This window comes from Selaginella moellendorffii, unplaced genomic scaffold (assembly GCF_000143415.4).
Source record: "Selaginella moellendorffii unplaced genomic scaffold, v1.0 SELMOscaffold_28, whole genome shotgun sequence".
Taxonomy (NCBI): Eukaryota; Viridiplantae; Streptophyta; class Lycopodiopsida; order Selaginellales; family Selaginellaceae; genus Selaginella; species Selaginella moellendorffii.
The window spans coordinates 262,371-284,204 of record NW_003314289.1 but is presented as its reverse complement, the minus strand read 5'-3'; the positions used below and the strand labels follow the sequence as shown (position 1 = coordinate 284,204).

At 44.0% G+C, this 21,834-nt stretch overlaps 1 protein-coding gene, 2 long non-coding RNA genes and 1 other non-coding gene across 4 annotated transcripts; 3 read left to right on the top strand and 1 right to left on the bottom strand.

Moving 5' to 3' along the window:
* Positions 1-10,128: 10,128 nt before the first annotated feature.
* On the top strand, positions 10,129-12,068 carry LOC112348246 (dof zinc finger protein DOF2.4-like; the record flags this gene model as incomplete). The annotated part of the gene is made up of 3 exons (XM_024680412.1): positions 10,129-10,239; positions 10,503-10,581; positions 10,762-12,068. A coding segment is annotated over exon 3 (1,269 nt), but the record flags the coding sequence as incomplete, so codon positions are not given.
* Positions 12,069-12,096: 28 nt separating this feature from the next.
* Positions 12,097-13,044, top strand: LOC112348298. The gene is made up of 2 exons (XR_002992998.1): positions 12,097-12,706; positions 12,767-13,044. It is a non-coding gene; the product is annotated as an uncharacterized LOC112348298 (long non-coding RNA).
* A 1,960-nt stretch (positions 13,045-15,004) lies between these two features.
* Positions 15,005-15,689, bottom strand: LOC112348314. Its single transcript, XR_002993005.1, has 2 exons — positions 15,495-15,689; positions 15,005-15,437 (listed from the first exon to the last, which is right to left on the bottom strand). It is a non-coding gene; the product is annotated as an uncharacterized LOC112348314 (long non-coding RNA).
* A 150-nt stretch (positions 15,690-15,839) lies between these two features.
* On the top strand, positions 15,840-15,911 carry TRNAP-CGG. Its single transcript has one exon. It is a non-coding gene; the product is annotated as a tRNA-Pro (tRNA).
* Positions 15,912-21,834: the final 5,923 nt, after the last annotated feature.

Here is a 21,834-nt window from a genome sequence, read left to right as displayed (position 1 = left end):
ATAAATTTGTATCCATATCAAAATCATCTTTACAAATGCCATCAAAACAAGCAATATCCCCTTTACACTCATTATGACTTGAACAAGATTCGTTTTAAGTCTTGCTTCTACAGTTAGAATTAAACTTACAAATGCAAAGAATAAAATATAACTGTAAGCCATATTTAATCAATTTCAGATTGTGTTATGAATCAAAACATCCTTCTTTTATACTACAACTAATTGTTAGTTCTCTTTACATTTTTCTTAATATTATGTTGACACGTCTTCAAATAGAAATTTGACATGGCTTCATGGCATGTGCCTTAAAATAGAAGTTTATAATTCTCTAATATATAAAATACAGCTGGAAAAAAGTAGGGCTATATTACGTAATGGCTTATTATTGGAATACGATATTAAATAATTAAACACTTGTATTAGAAATATATAGGGAAAAAACACACATGGAGTGCAATAATTTATAAAGGTAATACATGCATTAGATTTTATGAAGTCCACATGTGCCCAACTATGAAGCATGGGACCTTATCTACATGGATGCAATGTTCACTCTTTCTTGTTCTCTTGATGAAGTAGTCTTGCAAGCACTCAGTCCCCCAAAAGTACCATGCAAGTTGTTATCTATCTATATGCTATTGTAAACAAACCATATATCTAGTGGAGAAAAATTAAGTTTGCAAGGATCTAAAAATCAAAACAAACATCTACATAACTTTTTTCCACAGTTTGCAGTGAGTAAGAAATATCTATTCAGATGTTCATTCAGCCACAAGGATGCCAATGCTATCTTCAAGATTTTCCAGGTGCACAGCGCTTCAAACATGCTAGAACTCATGTCCTGTTGATGTCAATGGGAAGAGAGCTGAGGACCTCAAGGTTGGAGGTTTCTTCCAAAGCATATGTATGGGATGTTTCTAACAATTCTGTACTATTTCTGGAAATATCAAAGGTTGAGAAGCTACAACCCACTCACTTTCTCCAGCAACATCATGGTTAACAATGTTCTAGCATTGGATTCCATCTTGATGTTGGCACAGCCAGACCATACTTCCAAAGGGCTGTGCTGTCATTGATTCAATGAAGCAGAGGAAAAGGTACGTTTCCACCAGTCTCATGCTTCAGCCAAATGAATGATAGCACTTAACATAACATAAATTTAATGCTGTACGTATATGGCAAACACTAACCCTAAATAAACTCGCATGATGCCCTAAAGGGAGGCCAGTTGGCGTCCCTTCGCCATGGTGTCCGTTGGATGACGTGTTTGCGGAGCGCGGGAGCGCGGGAGGAGGTGGACTCAGCTCTTTCGGCCGCGACTAGGCGATCTGGTGAGTGCTGGAGTGCGATTTTAGGGTTCTTGGGGCAGCTCCCTCTTTTTCCCGGCATTCTTTCTCCTCTTTCTCTGGCCAGTGATTGTTCTAGAAAGAAATCTCTCTATCGCTCTCTTTGCTCTGCGATTCTAGCTGTGTAGATCTCCAGTTCAAGCATTTTTTCTTCCTTTGGACAGGATCATGCCCCAGGGTGATGCTGCGATGGAAGGAACAATGCTAGATCCCGGGGGAGGAGGAGGAGGAGGAGGGGGAGGGGGAGGAGCTTCACTTCCATCAGACAGTAGTGATCACAACGCCGCGGCCGCGGCCGCGGCCGCCACCACCACCACCAGCGAGAGTGCTACCAACGGACCGAGTATAAACAACGGTCGCGAGAGCAACGACAGCGCTCTCCAGACTCTCAGCCCGCGAGAGATGTCGCCGAAAAAGTATGAGCACCCAGCGCTCACTCCCTACAACAGGAGGCTCTCGAAGAACACGCAGTACTTCGAGACTTGGCAGCACCGCACGAGCATCGCTTCGTCCGGAGGAGGAGGAGGCACTGGCAGCAACAAGCGAGGCTCTGTCGTCACTCCCAGCCCGAGAAAGCTCCCGTCGATCGAGAAGAAGGAGAAGATCGCCAGCCTCACGGAGGAGAACGAGTTCCTCTCGAAAGAAGTCCGGGTGTTGTGCAAAGACAAGAGCAGCCTCGCTGCTCGGGCCTCGCAGCTCGAGGACGACTTGAGCACCATCCTGGCCAAGACTCACGAGCTCGTCCACGAGAACTCCAACTTAAGCAGCCAGGTTGACGACACACGCATCCAGATCTGCGCTAAGGACTCGATGATGACATCTTTGGCGAAAGCCAAGAGCATCCTCGAGTCGGAGAAGCAGTACCTCCAGGAGGACAAGGGATTCCTGGAGAACCAGCTGCTGGAGATCAACAAGAAGCTCCGGGAGACGGCCAAGCGAGCGGACGAGGCGGAGTCGACGGTGGCTTCGGTGGTGCAGCAGATCGACGGGCTCAACCGGAACTTGGCCAGGATGTCCAAGAACGATGCGAGCTTCGAGGTCCAGGAGATCGTCAAGCAGATGGAACTCCACAGCCTCCAGGCATGCAAGGACATGCTGAAGAAAGAGCTCAAGAAACTCACAGCAACGGTGATCAAAGCCAGGGAAGAAGCCACCGAGGCGAAGATGGTGATCGACAATTGCCGGGCCGACGAGACCAAGTTCAAGGCCGACGTCGTGAGGCTGGAGAAGGCTCTCAAGTCCGCCAGCGAGTACTCGGGCCGGCTGGAGAAGCAGGAGAAGCTACTCAAGAGCAACATAGAGCTGTTCGACGCCAGGGTCCGGAGCTTGGAGAACGAGCTGAGCTTCGTCAAAGCCGAGAGGGACGCAGCGATCAAGGCCAAGATCCAAAAGGAGGCCGCGTCCGGAGGGATGGAGGCCATCAAAGCCTCCATCCACATCCTCCACGAGAATGCCAAGAAGGGACATGAGCAAGTTCTAGCACTGTCTGGATTGCTGCCGGAGCTGGCTGAGGACAAGGCGCGATCGGTGGAGGTGAGCAAGACGCTGGAGATGAAAGCCAGGGAGCTGGGAGCTCGATCGACGACGGTGGCGACGGCGGCGGAAGAACAGCTCGGCAAGCTCAAGGAACAGGTTGAGGCGCTCGACTCGGCGCTCGAGGAGGCCAAAGACGCTGCCGAGGAGAGCGAGAGCAAGGCTTGGCAGATGATAGGGGAGCTCTCGTCGTCCTCGCCGGCCTCGCAAGCTAGCGGCGATCACGAGAGCAGCGGCAAGGTGGATCTTCCGGCCGCCACTACTTACATTCTCGGCCTCGGCTTGCTCGCTTACTCGGTCTATATTTCCAACCACGCGTAGCTCTGGCTGGACAAGGGAGCGATCGATCACGCATTATTTTGTACAGTGAAATGAAAGGTGGCGAACTTGTAAATTGGTGGTGAAACGAGGGTGCCGGACTCGTATAAATAAATAGCATTAGAATGGTTGAGAAATCAGATGGAACGAGGGTGGCGGATGATATATACATAAATAACACTAGAATAGTTGGTCTTGTTGAGGAATCATGCGAGTTTGTGCAAGGAAAAGCCGGGAAACGTTGACCAGCTCCATGATACCAACGTTTTTGACTACGCCATTGACATTGACCTGACTTTGACCAGTACATTGCCGTACACGGACGCTAGAAGCTTCTTTTGACTGTTCAATGTGAAAAAAACTTGGCCTCTCTTGCTGATGCAAAAAGGCAATAGGTCACTTTCTTAGTTGTTGCCAACTCTTTGAAACTCTCTTCTAGTTTTCTTTTCTTACATGGAAACAAGATCCATCGGGTTTTTCTTCGTTTTTCCGTTTGGAAAGTGTGTGTCGAGAATTCAATGCTAAAGAACGATGGGAGAATTGACATGATGTTGAAAGTCGGAGATGTTTTTGCGATCGAGACCAGTGCCAAATTGCCAATCCCAGCCAGGATCATTGAAAACTAAAAAACCCCACGCAACGTTTTCGCTGGAGCCAAACGAGCAATGCGTTGAAAACTCCAAAAGCTTCGAGGTCTCTCCATGGCCTCGTCAGTGCGACTCCACTTGTCAAATTCACACTGTTCGTTGCCCAAGAAGATGTTTGTCCCGAGTTTGAGGCTTCTTCCACTCAAGTTTTTCAAATGAGTGACAACAAGAGGTAAACAAACATAACATATTCTGAGCATTTTCACACTCGAGCCCGACCGCCAAAATTTCAACGATTCCCACAGAAACGATGGAACTGTCGGCAGAGAAGTGAAGCCAACTGCGAAAGTTTCTCGGTTTACACAGTCTCAAATCCTCTCCCTGGGGTTGAAGGGAGCGTACTACGAACCAGAACCAGAACAAGTGTACAAGCATGCAGCCCACAAACGCAAAAATGGCGGTGTCCATCGTGCACGACAGCCCGAGATCTCTTGGACCCACGAAGATCTCTCCACGCAGACAAAGAAACTCAAACTCAAACTTGGCGGTGGCGATCACCGATCGCAACGTGAGAGAGAGAGAGAGAGCGCAACTAAGAACCAGCCGCTCCAAATGGCTGTTTCTCTTTAAACTTATTAACAGGCTGGGAATCTTTGAAAAGAAAGAGCCCGCCATCTTTGAGATAGTCCGATTGGGGAACTGGAATTGTCACACACGCGATTACGTCTCCCTACGCGCAAAATCTGCCCGTGATCATAGAAACTTAATAAAAACTTAAGATATGTGGCCAGCAAGTTTTCAACGGAAAAAGGTTCAGTATTTGGTGATAAAATTTGTTGGGTATCATGAGGGGGGAGTGTACGGAGGCCCCCTTGTGCTTTGTCTGTGAGCCAAAGAAAGGACCCGTGTGTGTGTGTGTATGTGGGGGCCAAAGGCCCCTTGTTCTCATCAAAAGTCCACAAGATGCATGGCACACACACACACAAGCCCAGCACAAAACTTATGATGCATCACTGCTGCCACCATTTTGCATTTGCCACCCCACCACCCATGCCTGCCCTTGGAACATCTCTCTTGGAATTTTTGTTTGGCCCAGAGCGTGGTACGGAAGAACCCCACAAGACAATGAGCAAGGAAAACCTCTCCATCTTAGAGATTGAGAGTGGTTCGTTTTTTATCCCTAGGCAGGCCTGTCACATTATTATTGGCGAATAACTGTAATAGTTGTACGTATTGAATGGCAAAAAGGAATAGAAAAATTAGATAGAGAGGTAAAGGTTTTGTTTTTCACAAAATCTGTATAACAGACTTCTTCTCGTCTTCGTCTTCTGATCCTTGTAAGTGCGATGGTCTGCAGTTCATTTGTCAATGTCGCGGTTTTATTAATTTTATTTGCGCCGATTGAAAGGTCGATTCCCACGCCGGATGTGCCATGACATTGGCTACCCAGCTGATTCCATCGATTCCAAATTTACACTCGGACGCAGAACCACAGAGAGGAGGAAGATTGCAGCAGCACACAGAGGCGCAGAAGAACAGAGAGCAGAAGAGTGAGAAGAAGAACACCACAGCCAAAAGAAAAGAAAAGAAAATTCAAGAAAAAGTATCAATCTTGTGTAAATGTAGTAGCCGGGCCGTCGCAATCATGCGTATATATATCGTATTTATACACACCCCACGCACACAATGAACTCCTACCTTATAGTCAGACCCCGCAAGGAAGCGAGGAACAACACACTCCAGGGGGGGGGGAGAAAAGGTGGTGGCGCCAACCAATCTTTTTTTTTAGGGCAGGGGAGAAAACTGCAAAGGGAGAAAAGTTGGCGACACAACAGCCTTTGTGTCTCCTTGGTGCTATAAACAAGATTGCAGCAGAGGAATGCATGGGAGATGGTGGCTCAGCAACCACCACCCACCATACAAAACAACACACACAAACACACATCCATATTTCAATGAAATCTAGAAAAGATTTCAACTTGAGGGGAGGGGTCGGTTCTGGGCCCAAAAAGCAAGCTCAATGCAGCAAATGCCCTCTCTCTTGTCAAGCTGAATTCAATGTGGATTCTCAAGGCCAGCAGGACAAATACAAACCCGGAAAAAAAAAGGAGGAAAAAGGAGGAAGAAAAAACTAACAATTGAAGGGGTTGTCCAAGACCCACGAGCATTTCGCCATGGAGTAAATACACCCCGCCAAGAAAAAAGTTACACAAACGACGGGTGGAAAATTGTTGTTGTTGTTGGTTGTTTGCGGCATTGCGCTTCATTGCGCAAGTGTTATGGTTCTTGTATCATATGTGCAATATGTAGCTAGGTGCCTAGAATTCATTTCATGGCCTCTATGGTTGAAAGCATGCGTTGTTTTTTTTTTTTCCGCTGGGTTCAGGTTGGTCTTCAGGCTTCAAAGAGAGGAAATAGGTCCATGGAGTTTTTTCTCAGCCCTGCCCTGGCCAAAGGTGTGCATGCATGACATGCCACCCACCACCTTCAAAATGTATCACTCAATGTTTTCCTAACTTGTTTGGGGGATTCGCCGCCCGTCCGGCCGGTGAAAGCTGCTGCTGCGGGCTGACATGACTTCCTATGTATCTATCTAGTATTTCTGTTTCTCTTCCTTACATTGGCTGATATATATTCCTAAATAAATTGATTTCATTTTTTCTGAATTATTATCTCATCTTTCCTACCTATGAAGCGTTAGTGTGTACCCTTGGGGCTTCTTATCATCCCCTCCACGAACACGACAGTGGGAGATTTTGACGCATCCCGACCGCGACGTATGTGATATGACAACGTCAACAACATTGAACAACAACCACACACACACCCACAAACCAACAACCGTGTGCCTGTTAAACTCATTCGCAAGCCCTGGGCCGGAATTCAATCCCATATGACCCCCCTAAATTTCAACAAACAAAGAGGAGGAGAGGATCTAAACAGCACCAGCACCAGAATATTATACTTTTTCCGCCACCTCTCTGCTAGATCGTCTCCAGTTATTCAAACTCAGACAGCATTACAGGAGAGGCTTTAAGAGCTTAATTGGTTCTTGCGATGGACTGGTATGTGTGTGTGTGTGTGTGCGTGTATACATGTATGCATCTGCCAGCTCTGGCTATGGTTAGTTGGCGATTGCTATGTTAAAGGATGTGGATGGCTGCTGGATGGATATTTTTCTTATAAATATTTTGATTCCTGGACATCAACAATAAAACCATGGTTAGAATTAATAATTGGCGAGACTTTGTCTGTTGCTGTTTGTTATTTGTGTCTCTGCTCCAAACTTCCTCCTCCTCCTTTTGGTCCTAAGACCCCCACCATGGACTTACTGGGGATATTCCCGGGCATCTACAGGCAACAAAAGCATGAGATTGTGTGTCATAGTGGTCCCAAGCCAGCCAGGCAAGCAGAAACGAGGCACAAGGTGCCCACCGGATTCGAACGTCTCACCGATTCTTCCAAATGGGAAGAATATACCGGGCATCTTTCCCAGAGATATAGTTTGAACAATGGTCAACCATGTGAAGCAAGCAAGTACCGGGACCCAGCGCCGGGCGATCCGATCCTTCCTTGCTGCCCAAGTCTCTCATCTCCCAGAGATGGTGCGTCCCATTCGCGGCAATACACAACAAATATAAAATCCATATATATTCTCCCTTGGGCAAACATGGTGGCCTCTCAGTGGATGGGGAATCTAGACAGAGCAAGCTTGCGGTTGAACCTACCCGGCACTCCCTCTCTCTCCCTCACTCTCTCTCACTCCCTGGCAAGAAATTTCATAACAATTTCATGAGTTCTAGAGAGATCTTTAAACTATTTCCCTAATTATTAGTATTTTGTTCCATATTCAGATAAAAATAAATAAAATTTCTATACAATATCTCAACCGCACAACCCCACACATCAAGCACGCTTATTCTCCCTACGCTGGTTCGTTCCCGGCTGGAATTGACACAGCCGGGCAGCCGTGGATGGGCCACACCCGGGCGGAACGTACGGCCGCGAGGAATCTTTCTTGGATATGCAAAGAAATTATCAGTGGCGGTGCCAGGTTGGTGTGTCCCTCCCCCAACATTAACAGATCAAAATCGCGGGAAAAAGAAATAGTTTCAAATCGCGACCTCGCAATTCCAATGTCAGGGGCCATGGATATGATTATCAAAAACATCAACCAATGAGAAATCACGAAAAAACAATACACATGCATAATAAACAATGTATATGGATAGAAAATTGGTGGCCACGACCAAGCAAATGGGTCCCGTACATATGTCCACGGGGATAAGTACGGACTGGCTGAGGTGGCAGACAGGAGGGTCCAAAATCAGGCAGATGCCCAGGCAACGCCATCATGACGCCCTCTTCCCAGTCCTTGCACGAGGACACGTGGCAACAAGCCAATGCTCTACGAGTGGGACCCGCGCCCTCGAGTGCGCGGACACGCTGCAGTGGCAGGCAAGGCGTGGGGCCCGCCACGCTGGCCAGAACCGCGCGGGACGCGACGAGGTCGCCAGCGCGGTTTTGCGGCACTACGGTCTCGGGCCACCGACCGCGCGATATACCGTGCGGGCGACCGTGAGTGCGACATACAGGCCACGCCAGCCTCGTGCCTCGCGCCAAAACATTTTTGAAAACCAGAAATTTAAATTTTTGGGGAAACTTAGTGAGGAAATTTGGAGGGGGTGCCCACATGTCCCTCCAACGGTCCAATCATGCCTCGGTATGAAAATTTGGTCTGGGTTGATGACGTTTTTACCCTTTCATATTTACCCGGACGTGACGGGCCACGTGGGGAGGGCTTCAAGCGCCCGGAAGGTCCCGTGACGGGCCACCCACCGATGGCGCGCCCGTCAACGTTCGTCATCGCGATCTAGTAAATGACACCAATCCGACGGTGCCGCTGGCTTAGGGGTCCCACGTGGACGGCCGTCGGACCGCTCGTGAAGGCAGTAAAAGCCCCACGTAAAACCTCACGCAATATCTCCCCTCCCCCGTAAAATTCAAAGAACCCTAAAACCTCTACATTGTCATTTGTCTACGTTTGGTGGTGGACATTTACGCCACCTTTGTGGTGCCTAAGCACGCGATCTTTAGGGAATTCAGACACGAAAAGGTGGCGAGTCTCTGTAAACCGTTGTTGTTTTGCGGCATGCCACCTTTAGTTTGCCCCCTCTTGTTATAAAGTGGGTGTTTGTCATGTTATCTTCAAAAGATCACAAAAGCATATAAGTGCAACAAGGAGTTGGAAGGAACAACACCTTTAGAGATCTATGGAAGAAGAGAGAAAGCGCGAAAAGAGAAGACGAGGAGGAAAAAAAAACTATATATCTCGATTGATCGATCACACCCTCCTCAAAAGCAAATAACAGGAGACAATGATCCACCCAAACATATATAGCTAACTTCTCAAGATTGGCCCTAAAATCTTTTGTGCATGCAATGGTCTTTCAAAAGCCTCTTTCACGTTTGGCCTCGTTCATCATCCATCCATGCAAAAGAGAGATGCAAAAGAGGTGGATTTTAGGTTCGCGCCCAATGCTATACCGTACTCGTCCATGCAGGATACCCGTACGGGCCTAAAAAAAAACCATTGTTAACAACGGGGTTGGATTGGACTAGATTTGCTCAATCTAACAATGCAGGAATTAACAGTATACATTGAAGAGCGAGGCGAATCTCTACGGGATCATTCTCTCCGCGGCGTCCAGAGCCGTACAGTAGAAGATTCTGTGCCGGGTTAAGGCTAACCGCCATGGTTGTTTTAGTGCATGTTTACCTTAACCACCCAGTTAATCACTGGTGGAGGGATCCCTGCATTGCGAGACGCCGCATGTTTTATTCTCTCCACACTACCTTAGGGTTTAAAAACGTGTATATTCGAGAGCGCTCGCGAGCGCGTCTTCTACCTATATAGGGAGCGCTTCCCTTCTTCTCTTTCTTGCTCGCGCGGCGCCATAGCCTAGCTCTCTCCCTCCTGGATCAGTCGCTCGAAATCTCGTGCCAATCGCTCGAAATATCTCCGTTCTCGCAGTCCGTGAGCGATCGGTGGATTGAGAGAGCGTTCTTTGCTGCGATCGGTGCAGGATTTCCAGATCTTGGAGCGAAATTTCGATCGGCGGGGCGGCATCGGGCAAGCGCTCATCTCTCCGGCGCTGAGGCGATTCTTCCCTGTGCGCAATTGGCGTGGCTTCTCTCCGGCTCGTGTTTCCTCCTCGCCATTCATCCCTTGCCAGATATTCTGTGTTTCTTGCTCTCTTTCACACACCGCGGCGCAGCGCAGCGCGGCACGAGTGTGTACTCGCTCTCGCAGCACATTGCTCCACACGCACGCGCGACGCTCTCTCCTTTCTTTCTCTCCTCGCGAAATTTCCAATTCTTCTTCCTGCCGGTCGCTTCCAATTCTCCTTGCGCAAGATCGCCTCCAAAGGCCCCGGAAAATGCGAAAGATATAGGTACTGTGAAGCGTGCGTGAGAATTTTCGTGTCACCAAGTTTTCTCGCGACGATCTCATGGTGTGTGTGTTCCTGGTGTTTCTTGGCGTCTGGAATTCTTCCTTCCATCTGTTTCTCATTCTAGCCTGTGAATTCTTTCCATCTGTGGCCTCTCTCCACGGCCTTGCTTGCGAGGAGTTTCATGAAAATGCGGCTAAGTTGTTGAGAGCCTGAGTAACGCTTTTGTTCCTTGCTGTTTGCTTACTGGATCCAGATCTGTGCAGATTTTTCTCGTTATTCGTAGCGAAGAAGACTGATACCCGCGCCGGGAGCGAGACAAACAGTCTACAGCGAGCCTTTGAGGTAGAACATCGTGATCCAACAGTTCCTAGTGCTTGCAGTTTCTTCGAGAGAGCGAGAGAGGGAAAAACAAAGCAAAAAATAGTGGAGGGATTTTTTCTTTTCTTTTGCTGAATTCGAGCACTCTCTAGACTTGTGTGTGTACTGAAGAATTTGGTGTGCTCTTGCTTTCCTTCTCTCCAGGTTTGCATGTTGGTGAGCGTTCCAAGCAGCAGCGGGTCATGCTGCTAAGCAGCTACAACCATGAGCCGCTGCCGGGCGATTGTTTCGAAGAGTCCTCGGCTCTCAGCTCGCAAGGCGGAGAACTAATGCTGCCATCGTCCAATTCCGCCGCTGGGCCCCTGCCCAATTGCTCCATGCAGGTGGAGCATGGCCTCAAATCCTCGTCGGGTGGCGGTGGCGGTGGCGGTGGCGGCGATCAGTCCTCGGCTCCCACTCGGGCTCTCCGGATCAAGCCACAGCCAAACCAGGTACTCAAGTGCCCGCGCTGCAATTCTCTCAACACCAAGTTTTGCTACTACAACAATTACAGCCTCACGCAGCCGCGCCACTTCTGCAAGAACTGCCGGCGCTACTGGACCAAAGGTGGCGCGCTCCGCAACGTGCCAATTGGTGGGGGCTGCAGGAAGAACAAGAGGGCCAAGCAGAACAAGAGCTCGTCGTCGGATCAGTCGTCCACTGTCCCGGCAGTAGAGAAGGCCTCCTTTGGCGGTGGTGGCGATCACTCCCTGGCTGGGCGACACGGGCAGCTGCTGGCCGCTTCCACGTCTAGCCTGTACGAGGACGGAATTCACGAGCTGGCCTACTCGAGGATCCCGCACAGCCTGCGACTGGGCGATCACTCGGGCAGCAGCGGGCTGTCTTTCGAAATTCCGCGAGTTCCAGGCGGTGGCGGGCACCAGGCGCCCTCGTTCATCAATCTCCCCGCGGGAGCTTTCGAGGCCGGGGCCGAGCACGGCCTGTCCACCGCCACGCTCAACTTCCAGGGGCTCATGAAGCACGAGAACGGCGGGGAGTTCGCGCCCATCTACGAGCCGTCTTTAAACTTGCTGGGCGGAGCTGGCGTGCCCGCGGCGCCGCCGCAGCTGAGCGACACCGGGCTGGGGCCGAGCGGGTTCAGCATCGGGCTGGACAATTTCGTGGGACTGGGACTCAACGGGGATCTAAAGTCGTGGAGACAGCAGCAACAGCAACAGCAGCAGCAGAAGATGACGGCTCTGGAAGGCCCGGAGCAGCAGCAGCAGCAGCAGCAGGATGGAATTGGGATTGGAATTCACCACCACCACCATCTCCACCAGAGCTTGCTGGGCCACTTGGCCGCCGCGGATCACGGCTCATCCTCCGACCGGCCCCCGAAAGGAAAGTCCCAGGATCGGATTCACGACTCGCAGCATTCGTCTTCGGAGTGGCAGGGCCAGCAGCAGCAGCAGCAGGAGTCATCGTTTCTGGAGGCGGCGGCGGGAGGGGGAACAGGAGGAAGCGGCGGAGGTGGTGGTGGCGGCGGCGGAGGAGGAGGTGGGGGAACGGGGGATAGCACTGCATACTGGAACAGTTCTACAGGCTGGCCGGGGATAGTCGACCTTCCCATCTATGTCGATCATCAGCAGTACTGCGACGTCAAGCCTGTGGAGCAAGGCGTGCCAGACTTCTACTCCAGAGCTCCTCCTCGCTGCACATCTCTAACGTGAAAGTCGACGACACACACACACTCACACACAACACACACATCTTAGAAGTTCCATCGATCAACAAATTTACGACATCACTAGTACAAGAAGAAGTTCCTCCGCTCCGCCCTTACGAAGTCTCGAGAATTCTTTTTCCTCTCCAGCTAGCAGCAGGGGCCATAAGATCCAACGCCACACTCATTGAGTCATCATCATCATCATCCACACCGCGAGACGACGTCGACGATTTTATAAGTACCGCGCGAAGTTTTTTTTCCCGCGAGCGATCATCGAGAGGATCCGGATCCCTTTTACTTATACACTTACAACAAGAACAACAAGACAACCAACGCACACTCTCACAGCTCATACACTACGACCGACGATCGATATAACGAACGCGACGTGCGACTTCTTAACAGCCAGCCGCTGCTGCTTCCAGGGACTCCGATTTCCATATGGTGAGAAATTCCAGTTCCAGGGATTTTAGAGTTTCTGACAGGGTTTATCCTATGTTCCAGGTCGCAGACTCGTGCCTCGATTTTCATCCTTGCCCACCGTAGGTAGCGCAGCAGATACGAACGCGGTAGTTTTACAGGAGTAAAAAGAAAAACGAAAAAAATGGCGGTGGAATCGCACAAAACGGAGGAGTTTTAAGAGCACTCCCGATCAAAGTCACAAGCGATCCAAGCAAAGTAGCAACAAAAGTGGTAATTCTTTCGTTCTTTCCTCCCTCTCTTTGATGTTCTTTCTTTTTCCTCCATTTGATTTGTAATGAACATATTGCTTTTGTACACGACTTCTCTTGCAACTTTGTCACACTTTGTCTCGTACGGAAGTTGCGACTCTCGGGCGGAAAAAAGCTTAGAAGAAAATTTCAGGTAGCTTTTGCTGGATCAAAAGAAAGATCTTTGGACAAAAGCTAAGAAGTTCGTTCTTGTCGTCTTTGGATAAGCCGAAACTTTCCATAGTTCTAGCTGCTGAATCTATCGATCCGTTTATGAATCGAGGCTTTCTCCCCCAAAGATAGGGAGGAAAATTTCTTTCACGTTTTAGATGTCCAGAAGATACCAGCACACTGTTCTTCATTGGTTTTTGTTTCTCTTCTTCGAAACAGGCAATGTGGGTGAGCATGAGAGTTGGATTCAAGAAACCGAGAGTGCAAAGAGATTTGTGGAGGATTTCATGGTACACATACACTCTGATCAAGGCCCAGTACATAATCTAGAAATGAATTGATCTCACATTTCTAGATCTCTCCTATCCTCCCTCTGGTTCTGCGGCTGTGGCTGTTGCTGCAATTCTGCTCAGATGCTACTCTTGTTTGGAAAAAAAAAAAAAAAAAAACCCATAAAAACTGTAAAATCGTATAAAATTCAAGACACCATTCCCAAAATCTCTGCTGCTCAGGCTGATGTTCAAGAGCCTCAGGACAGACTACGTTTTTTCTTTTAATTCCATCTAATTTAGAAAAGGTGGCAAAATTTACAATCTTTATTATTAGTAATATAAGGGCAAATGGGACCTTTATAAATGGCTGGCAAGCGCAGAATGTACGTATTCCTTGGTTACAAATAACTATGGCGGGTGGTAGGCTCTCATGATTTGGTCTGCAATTCGAGGAGGGTGGTGCCGCATTATTATGTCTGGTCTTGATCCCAACCCTAATCTAAGCTGCAAGCTTGTTCAACACTCACCCAAGAAGTGCAGGAATAAAAACGCCCTCGTTTGTCGACAGACCCTACGAAGCACTTATGTTCCTCATCAGGATCCTTTTTTTTCCCTTCATGCAAATCGAGGGTGCCTCAAATTCCTAGGAAGGGACGGAAGGAATGCTAAGAACCCTACTACTAAACTTTTGTTCCGGGAAATCTTCCATTCCATGTTTATGTAAGCTACTGGCGTCACATCCCACAATGCCGCTGCTGCATCACCTGCACGGGCCTAGAGACGCCCAAACATTCTAGGCTGGGTTCCAATATACATGTACTCCAAGCCCAGAAATATTGTAAAGAAGTGGCTGCCTACACATGGTGCTCGTACTGTGTAGACATGCCATGCTAATCAATTGCTAAAACGCTTGTCTTGTATGGGCTGATTGGCAATATTCCTGCAAATAATATTCATATTATTAAGAAATACAATCTGGGAGCGCAGCAGAGTTCAGGCCCCAAGAGTGGGACGCATATGATCATGGAGTATCTACGCATTAATCTATCATAACATTCTATCCATTCTGCCTAACATTCTCGGCAATGTTAAACATTTAGAGATTAGGAAAAGAATGGCTCTGTGAGTAGCACTCATGCGCCTGACTGATGCTGCTGCTGCTGCTGCTGGTTTCCTGCTTGCAAGAATTTGGTATATTAATCTGATCGTACCAACTTGCTCAGGGATCATATAGAGTTCTTCTCTTGGGCGTGTTCAGGTTTGCTTTAGACTTGTATGCATATGCTCATGTCAAGATCGCTTGGGTTAGATAAACTTCAAAATCAATATTGCCTGGTCTGGCTACGTGACAATCCCTATGAATGAGCCCTCTCTCACTCCCTCCTTTGATTCTTGGTAGTGGTTTGGTTGTGCACCTTGGATTATGACTTCTTTCGGTGATGATGCTTGAATTGCGTCTAGTGCCATATGTTGTCACACTGGGTTGTTGTGTCGTCTATGAAATTTGCATTATTTTGAAGCCATAAAGTATTTAAAATTTTCAAAGATAAATTTCAGTTGCAAAAAAAAAAAATTCTTCACAAAGATAGTTTTAAAAGAAAGCTGTTAGCATGTAACAGCAACGTGCATTAGCGATTGCAGAAGCGGGAGAGTAATATAATCCTGCGAAGAAACAGTATGAAGATTGAAACCTTAGCATCTGGAAGCACTAACAATAAGGTTGACAGCTTCTCCAGCGCCAGCTCTTGAACGTAGCAACTTCTGTGTGCTGTGCACCTGCAAGGCCGAAAGTCTACGAGGGAGAAAAAATTATCAAAGCGTAGCTTTTCGTGCCTGTGTTCTTGGATGTGTCAAGCCGGGCAACTCTCGAGAGCTGAGAGCTCATTCCCATTCCTCCATATGCAGCGTGAGGGACGGTAAGTACTTCCCCACGTAGCTCTCTCTAGCAAAAACCAAGTTTTGTAAAGCTCTTCTTCTGTATAAACGGAGGAGCTGGGGACCTTGGAACCTCGATCTCCAATGCTGCAATGCTAAAGCCAGTCCCAATTCTGTTGAAACGAAACATTTCATCTGCTATACCTTTGGATCTCTCATCGATTGCTCTCTCGCGAGCGTTTTTTATACTCGGTTCTTTGTTGCCGGTGGTACCGGCGGCGGCGTTGTGATCACTCTCGTCTGATGGAATCCTCCTTCCATTGTTCCATCGCAGCATCACCCTGGGGCATGGAAAAAAAACTATCTACACAGCTACAATCACTGCGAAGCAAAGAAAAGAGAGAAAGAGAATCTCTCTTTCTCGAGTTTCTAACTGGCTCGAGAGGAAAGCGAAAAAACGAGCTGCGCAAGAGCCCTAAAATCGCCCTTTAGGGCATTTCCGTAAAATGATGCTGACTTTAATGTCTTAATTTTGTTAGCAATAAAAAAGGGCATTTGGTCTAGTGGTATGATTCTCGCTTCGGGTGCGAGAGGTCCCGAGTTCGATTCTCGGAATGCCCCATTAATCGTATAGATTCCTCTTTGTTTACACCTCAGCACAAGACCAGTAATTCCAAAGCTACCTCCATTCTTCGTTCCAAATTCGGCAATGTTGGTGAAAGCATAGTCCTTTGCGTAGATTTCCTTGCCGACGATCTTGTAGATGGCGGGAACTCACGGCCTGGTATGCGTATGGAGTCAGTCACTGTGTAGAACATTGTTCACCATGATGCTGCCGGAGGGTGTGAGTGGGTTGTAGAGGCCTAGCTTTTCAACCTTTGAGATTTCTGGAAAAGTCAGAGAGTAGTTAGAAACATCCACCAGTGTATATATGCTTTTCAAGTTCTTGCTTTCCTTACCAGTGATTTGGGATGATTCCCACAGAGACTCTCCAACCTTGAGGTCCTCGGCTCTCTTGTACACGAGCTTTCCATTGACATCAACGGGAACAAAGTGGCCTGCAGTGAGCTCCAACACGTTTGAAGCGCTGTGCACTTGGAAAACTTGGAGATGGCATTGGCATCATTGTGGCCGAATGCAACACATCTGAATAGATATTCTTGCCCACTAACAAGATTTGTAAATTTATGTATTAAACCTTGTCTCCAACATTAAGCTCCCTCACGAACTTAATTTCTCCATTATACATCTGAACAGTTGCACCTCCTATAATAGCTTGGAAATAGGAAAACAATGTGAATTCCTACCTGGGAAGCATCCTTTTCCTGGAGGGGGTGGAGGGACTGGAGTGCCTGGAGGGGGAGGCGGTGGGAGACGGGGACGGAGTTAGTGCCACTGCAACACTTGAAATGAAGGCAATGAAAGAAGCCAGGAAGATTAGAGCATTGGTATGAGCCATTGGAACAGAATTATGATATATCTAGCTAACTCGAAACTGCTGGTTCTAGAGCAAGCCATTTTATATCAGAATGTAAGCAGTTTTCATGTACCAAAAATTCAAACACAATGGACTGAATGAATTAAGAATACCTATTTTGGCGAGATCACGCTTTAGTTGTGCTCATAAAGCCTATATTAAGAAAGTTTCATGCGATAAGAAGAAAAAAGTAAGGAACTCTACTATATACTTTTCTTTACTTACTTTTTATACAAATACTATCAATGCAAGAAATAAAAGAATGATGTTTGTGGCAATCCTGCTCAATCCAGAAATATTAGTATAACTAATATCTTGAGCACTAATAACAATATTAGCAAAAATATAATGTTATCTTATTAGAGTATCTAGCTATACAATGGTAGTTAGTGCAAAATTGGAAAAATCTGCTAGTTTAGAGGAGAAAATAAGATATATTAAAAATAATTAATTAGTGATTTTGAGATCTCGGGTTCAAATACAATTTCAGGTTCTTTCAGTATATACTTATAATTATATAGCTTATAAATGTTTTTGAATTGACATATTATGCTTCTCATAAGATCTGAAATAGTGCATACATACATATAAACATACATATAATGTATTAGTCAATTTTATCAATTTGATTATTTAGTTGTTTCTAACATATAATAAAATTCAAAAACTCTGGGACCTGTAATTTATATGATTAATAATTGTTTCTAGAATTATAATATTATCATGGTTAACATTTGATTACCAGATTTAATTAGTTGCTTTAAGGTACTGCTATTTTCTATCTCCAATATTTTCATGAAGGAATCTAGACTAAATCCTATAATCAATTGTTACTAATTTTTTAATTCTTTATCACTTTGGATGTACAAAAACAAGGAGGTTATGTAGCCATGTTCTTATATCTCCAGTTTCTTAGTGTAATTATAACCTTCATTTACTATGCACAATGACACTGTTTTGTAATTGATCTTTACTGCCAGATTAAATGTTAAATTCTTTGAGGGTCTTGTAAAAGACTTTGAGGCTGATCATTTAATCATAATATAGCTCTATAAAATAAAATTGTTATATACAGTGACTATAATATATGTGTTTATATTTCTATCTAACTATACTATATTGCCAGCGAGCTAATTTTATATCTAGTTGCTTTTGACAAGCCTAATAAGGCTCACCTAAACACATTGTCTATTAACCTTAAATACATAAGTTTTATTATATTTTTTTAACTAGATCTCATTCCAGATATATCTTAGGAATTAGAATTAAGAATAATTTGCTATCAATTATAAACATATTTATAATCTATAAAATTTCTTAAACTTGGTGTAAATTGGGTCTAATATTCTATATTTATTCTTTTCATTTTTTTCTCATAATATAAATCCTTGCTCAAAGAAAAGATGAGTTTAAGAAAAGTAGCTTATCCTCTCTTGGCTCACCACCTCATGATAGTAAATTTTCTTATTGTTTTTTCATTATCTATCTTCTTAATCCAGAACATGTCTGACAAATCTCACACTATCATCCTAAGAGCTCTTTCTTTGCTTTTATTCTGGATCATCCACGAACAAAAGAGGAGGATTTTCTTTGACACATCCAACTGCATTGTAAGAGAATTGATTGAGCCAGGAATTCTCCTTGTTGTTTCCTCTCACCTTGGCACCTTTTCTTTCTTGGATCTCTAGAAACAAAAATCACTTGTTCTTTGTTTTGTATGCAATGAATCGTTGACATTGGCATGCTTTGCCTCACAGAGTTATGAAAGGCTTCATAGCTCCCTTAGCACAGCCTCATGGGAAAGTTTTCAAGTGAGCTTAACTTGAGTCAATGAAAGTATAAATTGATACCAACTATCAAAACAAGAACGAAAAACTTGACACCACCAGATTCAGCACTTCTGCTGTCAAAAGACAGGGGCTTTGCAGCACACACGATCCTTGTCTTGCTCTATTGCATCTGACTTTGGAGAATCAGGCTATGACATCTTTGCAGTCTCTTCTCTATAAGTATTGCTATAATTCTCCCAAATCATTGTAAGAATCCTGGTGATTATCCCTATAGAAGTTTTTCTTTGTGAAGCTTTAGGATGTGCTAGTTTCCTCCAAAACAAGTAGTTTCTTGTCATGATGGTCTCTAAGGAATTTTTAAAATTATCACCACATTGATGATGGAACAATTGCTCGCCACATGTAGGCTACGTGGCCGCAGGAGCGCTCCATCCAGATGTCTGGCATTCAACCAACTAACTAAAAGTCACTCCAGGCGAAAACGTTAATAAGAGTTTGTATTATGTCACTACCAACTGGCAAAGGTGTTGTTTACTTCCCCTCTCCCTTGAAAGCCTAAATGATCTGGAAAAATTGACATACTCCATTCTTATATGGACAACATTGTGGTGAGAAAAAAAACTAATTCCAATCTACCAGTGTCTTTTTTTGTACCAAAGTAAAAATAACAATTAAATGAGATAATTATTGGTGGGGGTTTATAAATAAAAAATTGGTGGGGGTAAATAAATAACAAATTATTAATTATTAATTAAAATTAAAATAAGTAAACCAAGTGTTGCTACTAGCACAGCAAATTACTTTTCAAGTTTGACACTGGATTTTTAACTTTACCATCTTCATCTTACATAGGCTATCTATTTATTTATTTTTATAAATATAAAGATTAAGAAAAAATGTATAACTTAAAGTATTTTTGTCTATATATTATAGATATACTATTTTAAGAAAATTGATATTTTGTGTCCAATACTACTTTATTAATTCTAAAAATATTAGCATTAATACGAATATTAATAATTTATGTAAATACATAACATTAGAACACAAATGGTAGACAGTGAAAAAATTAAATACTTTGGAGCTCAAGCACTTGGTAAGTGAGGTTTGGATGAAAATCTTAAAAATTAGTGCTCATTGAGAAAAGAGAGATTATAAACCACATTATAAATAAAAATACTATCATATAGATACAAAATAGTTTTATATATTATGAATTGCAGCTTATCCTATGTGTATTACTTAGTTCTATTGATTCACTCGCATTTAGCTAGGTAAAATGATATCTTATGTATTACTAATTAGATTATGTTGCTTCTAAAAATATTTAAAGCATACTAACAATATTACTTATTATTTTATCTGGATTTCCTTTTGGTAGTGCACAAGAATTTCTCTATTTCTATTATAGTAATTAAATTTCAGATTTAACTATTTAAAACTAGATGTACTAAACACTTTTAGTTTGCATAACATTTTATTGATTTTCTTAATAATCTCAAATGGCCAAATATAACAAGATGCAAGTAGTATGTTCTTTTGGGGGAAGCTCTTAATGATGTTGTCAGGAGGCAAAGACACTAGATTACTAAGGACATCAAGGAAGTAAATGATTCAATTAATTTCATCAAGAATTTTCTACTTTGAATTAATATTTAAGATATAAATCAATTGTATGTCTGTGATTACCATTAGTATATCAAATATACCAAGCATTATAGTATTATGGAATAGAAATTATCACTAAATATTTGTAACAACTATGAGGTTTATTGTTGGTTAGAGTTGTGAGAAAGTTGCTAGTCTTACAACCTTTGTGAGGACAAGGGGAAAATTAGCTTTTTTGTGATGAATGTTATAAGTTATACTACTTTTGTGATGGATGAATTAGGCTCAAAGAATAGAGATGGCAATGAGGCTAAAAAGCTCCATTCAGATTAGTACAAAGACAATATAAAGGGTAATTGTTTTTATTGCAACAAGAGTGGATATCATGATAAAAGTTATCTTTTTGTGAAAGGGTCAAGGAATGCTAAGATGAATATAATTAAATCAATTGTGGATATAAATTAGAAGTATATTGTGATATCTCTTCCAAGCCCTATAGCAAATGTTCAAGAACCTAAATTTTGAGTTTTGTGAAGCTCAATAGTTTTATATGCAATCAGCTTATAAAGATATTCAAGGTAATGAGGCTAATATTTTTTTTAATTTAGGTGCCATACTCAATGTTTTGAGCTTTAAGGTGGTGAAGAGACATAGTTTACCTGTAAAGAAGAGCTTTTATGAAGTGGTTATAGTTAATAAAACTTGTATTTATAGTGAATGGGCTCTAAATGGTTTTTTAATGGTTTAGGGGATTCTTGACATTCTAGGTTATAAATTTTGTTACATAATGTCATTTTTGGGAATAAATGGTTTTATAATAGGAGGTCAAGGATTCATTGGGAGCATAATTTCTTGAATGTCAAAGCTAATAGCATTGTGAAGAAAATTTTGAGGATAGATAATAGTGATACTCTATTGATTAATACTTTAGAGTATATTCATGGATATAAATTTTATATGAATCACATTTAGGAGGAGTTTTGTGATATATTTCTTGATGAGTTGCCTAATGGTTTGCCTCTGGAACATGAGATTTAGCATGAGATTAACCTGGTTCCTAGACCTACTTGAGAGATAGAGAGAATATGATATAGATGTTGTGATTTATAGTTAGATTTAATTCTTTTAGAAGATGAAATAGTCAATGCTCTTAATCTAAGTTGGGGTGGCATTATATACTTGGATACTTTATATGACTCATTAAAACCTTCTATAAGCTCTTGAATTTGAAAAAGCCCTTTAATAAATTAAAAAAGGGGGTGCACTCTTGTTCATGGGCCATTTCCCTTTATATTTTGAGTTATTCTCTTTAATTGTTCATAATCCATTACACCCTCGTGAACAAAAGTTAACAGCCACGACCCTCCCAAAAGCAATAAAATTTGAAAGTTGCAACTTTCTTGAGAGCTCTACTCTTTTGACATCCTACCCCTTATGTCAAACTTAGCCAAAGAAAATTGGACTTGCGAGATGTCAATCTCAACATATCATGTGATACCAAATATAAACTCTTAAATTTAAACTTCTTAAGACCCAATATTATTCAAACCCAAAGACACTTAACTCGACACATCCCAAAACTTTTAATTAATTTAAAAAGGAGGTGCACTTTTGTTTATAACCCCTTTCCCTTTATTTTTGACTGTTATGGATTGTCTCTTAAGTTATT